The following is a 13347-nucleotide window of genomic DNA, read 5'->3' as shown; positions in this document are numbered from 1 at the left end:
AGTGTGAAGGTGAACGGAAAGGCACTGGAGCAACGAACCGCCTTTTCTCTCTCTGCCTGGCCGGTTCCCCTCTCTCCACTGGGATTCTCTGCCTCTAACCCTATTACAGGGGCTGAGTCACTGGCTTACTGGTGCTCTTCCATGCTGTCACTTGAGTGGGTTGAGTCACTGACGTGATCTTCATGTCTGGGTTGGCGCCCCCCCCCTGGGTTGTGCCGTGGCGGAGATCTTTGTGGGCTATACTCGGCCTTGTCTCAGGATGGTAAGTTGGTGGTTGAAGATATCCCGCTAGTGGTGTGGGGGCTGTGCTTTGGCAAAGTGGGTGGGGTTATATCCTGCCTGTTTGGCCCTGTCTGGGGGTATCGTCGGATGGGGCCACATTGTCTCCCGACCCCTCCTGTCTCAGCCTCCAGTATTTATGCTGCAGTAGTTTATGTGTCGAGGGCTAGGGTCAGTCTGTTATATCTGGAGTATTTCTCCTGTCTTATCCAGTGTCCTGTGTGAATTTAAGTATGCTCTCTCTAATTCATCTTGGCCATGTTCTGTTATAATCTCCACCCGGCACAGCCAGAAGAGGACTGGCCACCCCTCATAGCTTGGTTCCTCTCTAGGTTTCTTCCTAGGTTCTGGCCTTTCTAGTGAGTTTTTCCTAGCCACCGTGCTTCTACACCTGCATTGCTTGCTGTTTGGGGTTTTAGGCTGGGTTTCTGTACAGCACTTTGAGATATCAGCTGATGTAAGAAGGGCTTTATAAATAAATTAGATTTGATTTGATAACAGTTTCCTTGTTGCTGTGCCTGTCCTTTGCCCTCAGTCCTCCCTTATTTTTCTGCAAATGCTTCCTGTTGTTGTATCACACACATCCCACACATTTGATCACATACTGTATAACTCCATAAACTGGAATCACGTTTCAGTTATTTACTTGAATGTTATTGCACCTTATCTGTTCTGAAAAATACCATGCATTAAAAAACAAAGCAATAAAATCTCACTATCTTTGAATTGGTATCTGACTGGTGTATACAGCCGCTAGTGAAAGTCTACACACCCCTTGCAGCCTTCACATTTTGCTGCATTAAAATTACATCTAAAATGGGATTAAATTACATTTTTCCCCCTAACAATCTACACAAACTACTCCATATTTTCAAAGTGAAAGAAACATTAATAGAACATTTTTTAAATTAATCAAAAATGAAGATGTGTTGATTGTGTATGTCTTCACACCCTAGAGTTAACACTTGGTGGAAGCACCTTTGGCAGCCATTACAGCTGTGAATCATTTGGAATAAGATTCCACCAGCCTAGCACAACTCTTAAGGCAACATACTGTATATTCACTGTATTTGTCAAAATTGCTCAAGCTCAGGAAATTTGGTTGGGAATCATTGAACAGATCATTGAACAGATTCACAGAACAGACTCCAAAAAACTCTGTGAAGTGGAGGTTTATGGGTATCTTGCCCCAACTGGTAAGGATAAGCGACATCACTTTTAATTCCATTTGAGTATTATTGGAGTAAGGAATCATAAAGGTTATTATTAACTTATTCAGAGCAATCCTCTCTTCGACCGACTCATTAAAATGTGTAACCACAATTAGGTTGTTTCTCACAACCCTTTTTATACTATCTTGTGCCGAAAGAATGTGGATTTACGGGGAAAGCCACAAAGTCATCAATGTGGGAATTTTATTATGCTCAAAACACCATTAATGGCAACCTTGACAGTGATTTGGCACATAGATTGTGCACGTTCCCTGACCATGACCTTAACCCCTGGTGGCGAGTGGACCTGTTTAATAACTCCGAAGTGTTCCCCATGACCAACAGAAAGGACATTAATTATTACAGCAGACTCAATGGAGCTGAGATCTGCATCGTAGATGCCCTGGACGAATGTTAATTGTTAATTGTTAATTTCTTTGCCACATTTTTTGCAGTATTACCTTATGACTTGTTGCAAACAGAATGCATGGTTTGGATTTTTTCCTACTTTTCACTCTGTCAATAAATTTTCCTTCCTTTCCGGCAACTGAGTTAGAAAGGACGCCTGTATCTTTATGACTGGGTGTATTGATACACCATCCAAAGTGTAATTAATAAGTTCACCATGCTCAAAGAGATAATCAATGTCTGCTTTTTTTTTACCCATCTACCAATCGGTGCCCTTCTTTGCGAGGCATTGGAACACCTCCCTGGTCTTTGTGGTTGAATCTGTGTTTGAAATTCACTGCTCGACTGAGGGACCTTACAGATAATTGTATGTGTTGGGTGCAGAGATGAAGTAATCATTCAAAAATCTTTTTAAACTATTATTGACACAGAGTGAGTCCATGCAACTTATTATGTGACTTGGCTAGGGGGCAGTATTTTGAAAAACGTACCCAATTTAAACAGGTTACTACTCTGGCCCAGAAAATAGAATATGCATATGATTAGTAGATTTGGATAGAAAACACTCTGAAGTTTCTAAAACTGTTTGAATGGTGTCTGTGAGTATAACAGAACTCATATGGCAAGCAAAAACCTGAGAGAAATTGAACCAGGAAGTGGGAGAAATGAGAATTGTAGTTCTTCTTTTGAATCCCTTGAGAAACTACAGTAACATAGGGGTCACGTTGCACTTCCTAAGGCTTACATTGGCTGTCAACAGTCTTTAGAAACTGGTTTCATCCTTATCCTGTTACCGGGCAGAAAATAGTGACTCAGTCAATCAGTGGCCAGTCTGAGGACAGGTGTCTTGTGACGCGCGTGCCTGCGAGCTCGCTGTTAGTTCTTTTTCTTCTGGGATGAATACCTATTGTCCGGTTGGAAAATTATCGCAATTTCACGTAAAAAAATACCCTAAAGATTGATTGTAAACATCGTTTGACATGTTTCTACAAACGGTAATGAAACTTTTGAACTTTTTGTCTATGGATTTGCACCCACGCCTCATGGCATTGTAATAGTGTTCTGGATGCGCCAACAAAACAGAGGTATTTGGACATAAATGATGGACTTCGCAGAACAAATGAACATTTCTTGTGGAAGTGGGAGTCCTTCCGAGTGCATTCCGCCGAAGATCAGCAAAGGTAAGAAAATATTTCGAACATATTTTTGAGATTTGTCGACGCCGTGGTTGTAGGCTAACTGTATAGCTTAACATTGAAGGCTAAGTTCTGTACTCAGAATATTGAACAATGTGCTTTCTCCGTAAAGTTATTTTGAAATCTGACAAAGCGGTTGCATAAAGGAGTAGATTATCTATAATTCTTTAAATAATTGTTATAAATTTTGTCAACGTTTATGATGAGTATTTCTGTAAATTGATTTGCCCATTCACCGGCAGTTATGGGGAGAATACATTTTCTGAACGTCACGCGCCAATGTAAAATTGGGTTTTTGGATATAAATATGAACTTGATCGAACAAAAAATGCATGTATTGTCTAACATGATGTCCTAGGAGTGTCATCTGATGAAGATTGTCAAAGATTAGTGCTTAATTTTAGCTGTATATCTGGTTTTGTGACGGCTATCCGTGCTTGGAAAATGGCTGTGTTTTTTTTTTTTTTTTGCTAAGGTGCTATCCTAAAATAATCTAATGTTTTGCTTTCGCCGTAAAGCCTTTTTGAAATCGGACAATGTGGTTGGATTAACGAGAATATTATCTTTAAAATGCCGTATAATACTTGAATTTTAATTTTGAGATTTTTGTGTTTTGAATTTCGCACCGTGCTATTTCACTGGTTGTTGTCCAACCAATCCCGTTAACGGGATTTTATCTCGAAGGGGTCCTCAAACGGGATTTTATCTCGAAGGGGTCCTCATGAGGTTAATCAATGTTTCCTCCTGAACTTATTTAGGCTTGCCATAACAAAGGGGTTGAATACTTATTGACTCAAGACATTTCAGCTTGTTATTTGTCATTCATTTGTAAACATTTCGGGTAAAAAAAACATATGGGGTATTGTGTGTAGGCCAGGGACAAACAATCTCAATATAATCCATTTTAAATTCAGGCTGTAACAACAATATATTTCTTTAAGTCAAGGGATGTGAATACTTTCTGAAGGCACTGTACTTAGATAACTTACATTGTAGGTAACATTCTCTCTGTTTTGCACCAGGACCGTAAGGAAACATTGAAGAAATTTTATAATAGACGCTTTTAATCGACTTTTATCTAATTGAATTTAGTCATCAACTGCAGTAGACTATCTGATGTGGAATAAGAATACATACAATATGTTGCCTGGTTCCTGTACATGCTCTTGAGATTCTATAAGTAGCAATGTATACAACTACTCTGTAACACGTTCAACATGTGTAGATGTTTCCTGTTATTCCCTTCCATACCACAATATCCTGATCATTCAATTATACTGTCTGTATATCACCATAAATTGGAATCATGTTTTAGTTATCTCAAAGATTACTCAGCCTTATCTATTCTGATAATATCATATGCCGCAAGTTTTACTTGTAGAAAACAATAAAGATCACAAGGTCATTGACTTGGTGACTGGTGTATAAAAACCTCTGTGAGATTCAGGTTACTCTACTGAACCTTAACCTACATCAACATCAACAGTGACTTTATTATTTTGAGTGTGAAGGTAAGAGGATATTTCTAATACTACTTGGAATTGCTTTATATTATATTTTCTGCCTTACTACAAAAGTACATCAACTCTTGATTTACAAAGCAGTTACGGCATAATAACAATGTAGTGACTTGGACATTTTTATGCATTGTATACTGAATCTTTCTTTACACAACTAAGCTGCTTACCTGTGAGAAAAGTTTATTTGCTATCTTTACATACATACATATACAAATATAAAATAGGGAGCACTGCTTTGTAAAGAATATAAAAAATGTCAAACAAAAAATATATTTCTGCTGTTGCAATATGGGTCTGTTTATATGTTACTGCAATGTGAACCCTGAGAGATACAGACGGACGCAGCTGCGTCAAAAAACTCCAGCCAACATGGCAAAGTGTAAAGCGTGCAAAACAGTCACAAAACATCAAATGTATAACAATACAAACAGGCTTCGTGAAATAATCACGGAAAAACGAACGCTAGCCTAGTGCGTACAAAAACACGTAACACAAAAACAATCTCACACAAAAACATGAGGGGGAACAGAGGAATAAATACATGTGGTGTGATTGGGGAATGAAAACCAGGTGTGCAGGGAACAAGACAAAACAAATGGATAAATTAAAAACGGAGCGGCGATGGCTAGAAAGCCGGTGACGTCGACCGCCGAACGCCGCCCGAACAAGGAGAGGAGCCGACTTCGGCGGAAGTCATGACACTGCAATGTGCCTATACAACTGTAACTGTAATGTGCCTATACAACTGTATCTGTAATGTGCCTATACAACTGTATCTGTAATGTGCCTATACAACTGTATCTGTAATGTGCCTATACAACTGTATCTGTAATGTGCCTATACAACTGTATCTGTAATGTGCCTATACCACTGAATCTGTAATGTGCCTATACAACTGTATCTGTAATGTGCCTATACAACTGTATCTGTAATGTGCCTATACCACTGAATCTGCAATGTGCCTGTACCACTGAATCTGTAATGTGCCTATACAACTGTATCTGTAATGTGCCTGTACCACTGAATCTGTAATGTGCCTATACAACTGTATCTGTAATGTGCCTATACCACTGAATCTGTAATGTGCCTATACAACTGTATCTGTAATGTGCCTATACCACTGAATCTGCAATGTGCCTATACAACTGTATCTGTAATGTGCCTATACCACTGAATCTGTAATGTGCCTATACAACTGTATCTGTAATGTGCCTATACAACTGAATCTGTAATGTGCCTATACCACTGAATCTGTAATGTGCCTATACAACTGTATCTGTAATGTGCCTATACAACTGAATCTGCAAGGTGCCTGTACCACTGAATCTGCAAGGTGCCTGTACCACTGAATCTGCAAGGTGCCTGTACCACTGAATCTGCAAGGTGCCTGTACCACTGAATCTGCAATGTGTCTGTACCACTGTATCTCCTACCACAGTAGCTGTACATTGGCTTGTTCTGTGTTTCCCCTCCAGGATGATGAGACAGGCCATGTTCTTCCTCTTGCTGGCTCTTCTAGGAACACCTACTGATGCCATTGTTCCAAGTAAACACTTACTCTTGTTGTTATCTCTAGATATATGATGCCTTTAGATTGACAGGGCAAAGCCTCTCATAATCAATAGTAAGAGTGATAACAGTTTCTAAGTAGTCAAGAGTACTGGTGTCTCGTTATCATTTACGACACGTCTGTAATAGAACAGATAATAACCACACACAAGGAACTACAAATTGGAATGAGCAGATTAGAATGTTATTGTCTCATGTACACCATTAAAATGCTCTCCTGCAGTCAAACAATATTATTCTCCTGTAGAAAATCTTGCCTTGCGTGGAAAAGCTACTCAGTCAGACCTCATCGAGAACCCATGGTCAGGTTATAGCCATCCCTCAAATGCCGTTGATGGGAACCGCAATTCAGATTTCCATCATGGGTCTTGTGCTCTCACTGACTCTGGGACTAACCCCTGGTGGAGAGTGGACCTGCTTGATACCTACATAGTCACCTCTGTGACCATCACCAACAGAGGTGACTGCTGCCATACAAATATCAACGGTGCTGAAGTTCGCATTGGAAACTCCTTACAGGATGAGGGCATTCACAACACACTGTAAGACCACAATTACTTTCCAGGATTTTTTTATATATGATTGTTCTTTCAATTGATCTCTCTCTCTCTCTCTCTCTCTCTCTCTCTCTCTCTCTCTCTCTCTCTCTCTCTCTCTCTCTCTCTCTCTCTCTCTCTCTCTCTCTCCTCTCTCTTTCCAGAGCTGGTGTGATCTCCACCCTTGCAGCAGGTAGATCTCTAACTCTGAGGTGGACATCAGGTGTGGAAGGACGTTATGTGACTGTGGTTCTACCAGGGACAGGAAGACAACTGACACTCTGTGAAGTGGAGGTTTATGGGTACCTCGCCCCAACTGGTAAGGATAAGAGCTATCACTTGAATGGATGCATGTAGTTTTGGAATTGTACATGTTATTAGCACTAGTATTATACTGTAGGCACATATCGTGCCTTCAGAAAGTTTTCATACCCCTTGACTTATTCCACATTTTGTTGTGTTACAGAGTGAATCCAAAATGGATTAAATCAATAAAAAATCTCACCCATCTACACACAATACACCATAATGACAAAGTGAAAACATGTTTTCAGATATTTGTCCAATTTGATTGAAAAAGAAATACAGAAATATCTAATTTCCATAAGTATTCACACTTCTGAGTCAATACATGTTAGACTCTAAGAGCTTTGCACACCTGGATTGTACAACATTTGGCCATTATTCTTTTCAAGATTCTTCAAGGTCTGTCAAATTGGTTGTTGATTATTGCTAGACAACCATTTTCAAGTCTTTCCATAGATTTTCAAGCAAACTTAAGTCAAAACTGTAACTCGGCCACTCAGTAACCTTAACCCTCTTCTTGGGAAGCAACTCCAGTGTAGATTTGGCCTTGTATTTTAGGTTATTGCCCTGCTGAAAGGTTTAATCTCCCAGTGTCTGGTGGAAAGCAGACATGTACCAGGTTTTCCTCTAGGATTTTGCTTGTGCTTAGCCTCATTCCATTCATTTTTTATCCTACAAAAACTTCCCAGTCCTTAACGCTTACAAGCATACCCATAACACGATGCAGCCACCACTAAGCTTGAAAATATTGAGAGTGGTACTCAGTAATGTGTTGTATTGGATTTTTCCCCAAACATAACACTTTGCAGTATTACTTTAGTGCCTTGATGCAAACAGGACGCATGTGTTGGAATAGTTGTATTCTGTACAGGCTTCCTTCTTTTCACTTTGTCATTTAGGTTAGTATTGTGGAGTAACTACAATGTTGTTGATCCACCCTCAGTTTTCTTCTATCAGAGCCATTAAACTCTGTAACTGTTTTAAAGTCACCATTGGCCTCATGGTGAAATCCCTTAGCGATTTCCTCCGGAAACTGAGTTAAGAAGGATGCCTGTATCTTTGTAGTGACTGGGTGTATTGATATATCATCCAAAGTGTAATTAATAACTTCACCATGCTCAAAGGGGTATCTGCTTTCTTTATTTTAACCCATCAACCAATAGGTGCCCTTGTTTGCGAGTCTTTGAAAAACCTCCCTGGTCTGTGTGGTTGAACCTGTGTTTGAAATTCACTGCTCGACTGAGGGACCTTACAGATAATTGTATGTGTGGGGTACAGAGATTAAGTAATCATAAAAAAATCTTGATAAACTATTATTGACACAGAGTGAGTCCATGCAACTTATTATGTGACTTGTTAAGCAAATGTTTCCTCCTGAACTTATTTAGGCTTGCCATAACAAAGGGGTTGAATACTTATTCAAAAATCATGTTGAACACTATTATTGATGAATGATAAGACTCCATCTGCACTATTTTAAGGTCTGTACTACTGGATAGTGTCTGTTCCAGGTGTGTAGTAGTCAAAATAAGAATCTTGGAAGAGATGGATGCCCACACACTGTCAATGATGGCCTGACACGTAAACATTTGTTTTGTTTTCACCTTTCATTTATGCACTTTCTTGCACTAAGTTTTTGGGCATCATGATGTAACCTGTTTGGGCTAGGGGGCAGTATTTTCCCATCCAGATGAAAAGCATGCCCAAAGTAAACTGCCTGCTACTCAGGCCCAGAAGCTAGGATATGCATATTATTAGTAGATTTGGATAGAAAACACTCTGAAGTTTCTAAAACTGTTTGAATAATGACGTGAGTATAACAGAACTGATTTGGCAGGCGAAACCCAAAGCACAATCCATCCAGGGAATTTTCTTTTGAGCTCAATCTGTTTTCCATTAGTTTTCTATGGCAATCCCTTTTTAATAGAAATATGCTTGCAGTTCCTATGGCTTCCACTAGATGTCAACAGTCTTTAGAAATTGGTTGATGTTTTTCCCTTTGAGAAATGAAGAAGTAGCCCTGTTATTTTCATGTGTCACTCCAGGTGCACTCTAATGTTTTGGTGTGCGCAACCTGGAATGTGCTTCACTTTGTCTTCGTCCGGTATTGAGCACAGTATTTCCCGTCTTAAATTTGATCGATTATTTACATTTTAGAATACATACATTTGGATTAGGAACGTTGTTTGACATGTTTGGACCAAGTTTACAGGTAACTTATTAGATACTTTGTGGGCATGTTGGGCGAGTTGGAACCGGTGTTTTTCTGAATCAAACGCGCCTAATAAATTGACATTTTGGGGATATAAAGAAGTAATTTATTGAACAAAAGGACCATTTGTGATGTTTATGGGACATTTTGGAGTGCCAACAGAAGAAGATCTTCAAAGGTAAGGCATGAATTATATAGTTATTTCTGACTTTTGTGTAGCACCTGCTTGGTTGAAATCAGATTTCCATGTGTTGGTATGCTGGGCGCTGTCCTCAGATAATCGCATGGTCTGCTTTCGCCGTAAAGCCTTTTTGAAATCTGACACTGCGGCTGGATTAACAAGAAGTTAATCTTTAAACCGATGTATAACACTTGTATGTTTCATGAATTCTTATTATGAGTATTTCAGTTTTTGAATTTGGTGCGCTGCAATTTCACTGGGTGTTGTCAAATCGATCCTGCTAAAGGGATTGGCGCGTGAAGGGATCCATAAGAATTAATAAACATCTTTATTTTGGATTCAAGCCTAAGTTTTGGATTTAATCCTTTTTTTTTACAGTGTGCGGGTCTCTCCCAAACACTATTATTGCACACATAGTGAGTCAATGCAACTTATTATTTTACTTTAAGTAAATGTTTACTCTTGAACTTATTTAGGCTTGCCACAACAAAGGGGTTGAATACTTATTGACTCAAGATATTTCAGTGTCACATTCGTCGTATTGAGTGGACCAAAACGCAGCGGGTATGTGAATGCTCATCTTCTTATTTATTAAAGATAAAAAACACTGACACAAAACAAACGACGAAAAAACAGTCCCGTAAGGTGCTCAGACTTGACAAGGAACAACTACCCACAAAACCCACGAAGAAAAACCCCTACTTAAATATGATCTCTAATCAGAGGCAACGAGGATCAGCTGCCTCTAGTTAGAGATCAACCCAAACATACACAACATAGAAATAGAAGAACTAGAAAGGAAAAAATAGAAATAGATAACATAGATCAACCCCAAAATCCCAAAACACACAAAACAAACACCCCCCTGCCACGCCCTGACCATACTATAATAACAAAATAATCTCTTTACTGGTCAGGACGTGACATTCAGCTTACTTTTTAAAATTAATTTGTAAATTTTTTGAAAAAACATAATTCCACTTTGACATTATGAGGTATTGTGTGTAGGCCAGCAACAAAACAATCGCAATCTAATCCATTTTAAATTCAGGCTGTAACACAACAAAATGTGTAAAAGGTCAAGGGGTGTGAATACTTTCTAAAGGCACTGTACATTGTATCCCTAATTTACTCAAATGTTTCCATTATTTTGGCAGTTACCTGTACAAAGCACCTTCATGAAACCAGTCATAACATATTTATAAGTGATGCAGTGTCATTCATAACAACAGTCATAACACATTTATTCAACATAATTCGTAAGAAATGTTCAAAATAAAAGTCCCCTCGAATAGCTCTTTATTTATCATTTCAACGTAAATTCATATTTTTACTGTAACAGTACCCAACCCCCTTGCACACTATTCACGCAACAGTCTGGGAGCACCGGGTAAGCCTTAGAGCATTGCCCAGGTAGCAGTGAAGGAGTTTATATGCCTTGCTCAAGGCTGCAATGACAGTAAGGCAGGTGTGTCAAAATCAACTCCTGGAGCATGTGTCTAATGGTTTTTGTTATTTCCTTTCAATTAGTATCCAATAAACACCTAGACAACCAGGTGAGTGGAGTTCCTAACTAATCAATTACCTTAATTGATTAATAAAGTAAGGCTCGAAAACCCGCAGACACTCTGTCCTCCAGGAATTGGGTTTAACACCCCTGCTTTAGGGGTTGCAATCAGAACTGGGTGTAAATAGTACATTTCAAATGATTGAGCTTTCCTGGCACAGTGGAACAATTGGAATAGTCCCAAAAGTGCAAACCCGGAAAGATTTCAAATGCTATTTGATCTCAGGTCTGGAAGGCACCAGAGCAATTGCTGTTATTGTAATGTGTTGAGTAACCTTGACTAAGACATGAGAACTTGCATTAGCTCCACAAGCTAATACCCTGGCTTTAGCTCAGAGGCATTTGTGGTGTGCAGGACTGACCCAGTCAGTAATACCAGCAACCATCCAACTCTCTCCCACTAGATTTTTCTATTAAAATAACTTAGAATGAAAAATATATATATTTTTAAGGTTCTTTATGAATGATGTTGAATAAAGGGGTTATGAAGGCATTATGTATACCCCCTTCATATAAAGTGTTACCGATATTATCCAGTGTTTCACTGAAAAAATATTTTTCTTCAAATTTCTGTCCAGGAATGAATGTGGCGATAACAGGAAAGGCCACCCAGTCATCATTACATGGGTTTGGGTTTGCTAACAATGCCATCGACGGGAACCGAAATGGTATTTATGGAGATGGTTCCTGCACCCACACCAAAGCCAACTATAACCCCTGGTGGCGACTGGACCTTCTAAAGACCTACAAAGTGTTCTCCATCACCATCACCAACACAGTGGACAGTGTTCCCAACAGACTGAATGGAGCTGAGATCCGCATTGGAGACTCCCCGGACAACAACAATGGCAACAACAATCCCAGGTGAACAAAAGTGTAAAGCCATTTACCCAGAGGGTTCTACACTGAACCTAAAAGAGTCATACCTGGAACCAAAAAGCGTTCTAACTGATTAGATTTGCTACAGTCGGTAAAGTCTAAAATTGGTCAGTGCTAAAGTGTGTAATTCACATGTGACAGGGTGCAAACAGTGTCATAGACACCTTTGCTGCAGTAACTTATCAGTGTGTTTGATTGTGCAGGTGTGCTGTGATCTCCTCTATACCTGGGGGCTTCTCCAGCACCTTCCAGTGTAACGGCATGGAGGGTCGATACATCAACGTGGTCATTCCAGGAAGAAGTGAATACCTGACCCTGTGTGAGGTGGAGATCTATGGGTCACCACTGGACTGATAGATCCAGAGCACTTATTACCAAACATGTAATCTGGAGCACATATCGTAGGTAACATTCTCTATCTGTAGGAAAAATGTAATTCATTGAAAGTTGAGTGTTTTATTTCCCTCTGTAAATAGTTATATTGAATACATTCATTTAGCTGTTTTCTTAAAACTGTACATACTGCAATTGCTCCTATCATTGTGCTATTGTATGTACTTGGAGAAGATAAAAGTGTAACACAACAGCTACGTTTCAGAAGCATTTCTTAATGTAATCTAGAAAACAATGATCAATGATATTTTAATAGGAATATTAGGGCCTATGTGTTATGTCTCGTAACATGGCTTTCTTAACCACGTCTGTGTAACAATTCAATAATGATGAGACGGGAGAGAGGAATCAGTTCAACCATTTATCTAGAATGTGCACATCTCATGCAAAACATAAACACACACACTGTGTTATGTAATAATGTGCTTTGCAATTGCAACAGGCCCGCAGATGTAAGGAAACATTTAAGTATTTTATTTTGTTTTGTCATTTATTTCAGAGGTGGGGGTTACAGGTACAAAGCAAAAAAAGTTACAAAAGTCTAAGTAAATATACACTACCATTCAAAAGTTTGGGGTCACTTAGAAATGTCCTTGTTTTTGAAAGATTTTTTTTTTTTGTCCATTAAAATAACATCAAATTGATCAGAAATACAGTGTAGCCAATGATAATGTTGTAAATGACTATTGTAGCTGGAAACGGCAGATTTTTTTATGGAATATCTACAAAGGCGTACAGAGGCCCATTATCAGCAACCATCACTCCTGTGTTCCAATGACACGTTGTGTTAGCTAAGTTGATCATTTTAAAAGGCTAATTGATCATTAGAAAACCCTTTTTGCAATTATGTTAGCACAGCTGAAAACTGTTGTGCTAATTAAAGAAGCAATAAAACTGGCCTTCTTTAGACTAGTTGAGTATCTGGAGCATCAGCATTTGTGGGTTTGATTGCAGGCTCAAAATGGCCAGAAACAAATAACTTCCTTCTTAAACTTGTCAGTCTATTCTAGTTCTGAGAAATGAAAGCTATTCTATGTGAGAAATTGCCAAGAAACTGAAGATCTCGTACAATGCTGTGTACCACTCCCTT

The 13347-nt window shown here is 39.1% G+C and overlaps 2 protein-coding genes across 3 annotated transcripts in view; both read left to right on the top strand.

The window, feature by feature from the left end:
* Positions 1-4435: 4435 nt before the first annotated feature.
* LOC106581127 (uncharacterized) lies at positions 4436-12450 on the top strand. 2 transcript variants are annotated; one of them, XM_014162947.3, is made up of 6 exons: positions 4436-4605; positions 6090-6160; positions 6431-6725; positions 6884-7038; positions 11564-11849; positions 12068-12450. In XM_014162947.3, the coding sequence occupies exons 2-6, from the start codon at positions 6091-6093 to the stop codon at positions 12216-12218; spliced, it is 957 nt and encodes a 318-aa protein (XP_014018422.2). In that variant the 5' UTR covers positions 4436-4605; position 6090; the 3' UTR covers positions 12219-12450. The 2 variants fall into 2 exon arrangements, with proteins under 2 accessions (XP_014018422.2, XP_045558757.1); XM_045702801.2 differs by lacking the exon at positions 4436-4605 and adding an exon at positions 4635-5997.
* The window catches only part of LOC106581124 (fucolectin-6), a 78161-nt gene continuing 69365 nt past the window's right edge, over positions 4552-13347 (top strand). The window contains exon 1 of the mRNA XM_082962242.1: positions 4552-4584. The gene's annotated coding sequence lies outside the window, so the exon portion shown is untranslated. The remainder of the gene's footprint in view (positions 4585-13347) is intronic.

This window comes from Salmo salar, chromosome 02 (genome assembly GCF_965601325.2).
Source record: "Salmo salar chromosome 02, fSalSal1, whole genome shotgun sequence".
NCBI classification, from domain to species: domain Eukaryota; kingdom Metazoa; phylum Chordata; class Actinopteri; order Salmoniformes; family Salmonidae; genus Salmo; species Salmo salar.
The sequence above is the reverse complement of the archived record's forward strand: the minus strand, read 5'-3'. Positions and strand labels throughout refer to the sequence as shown.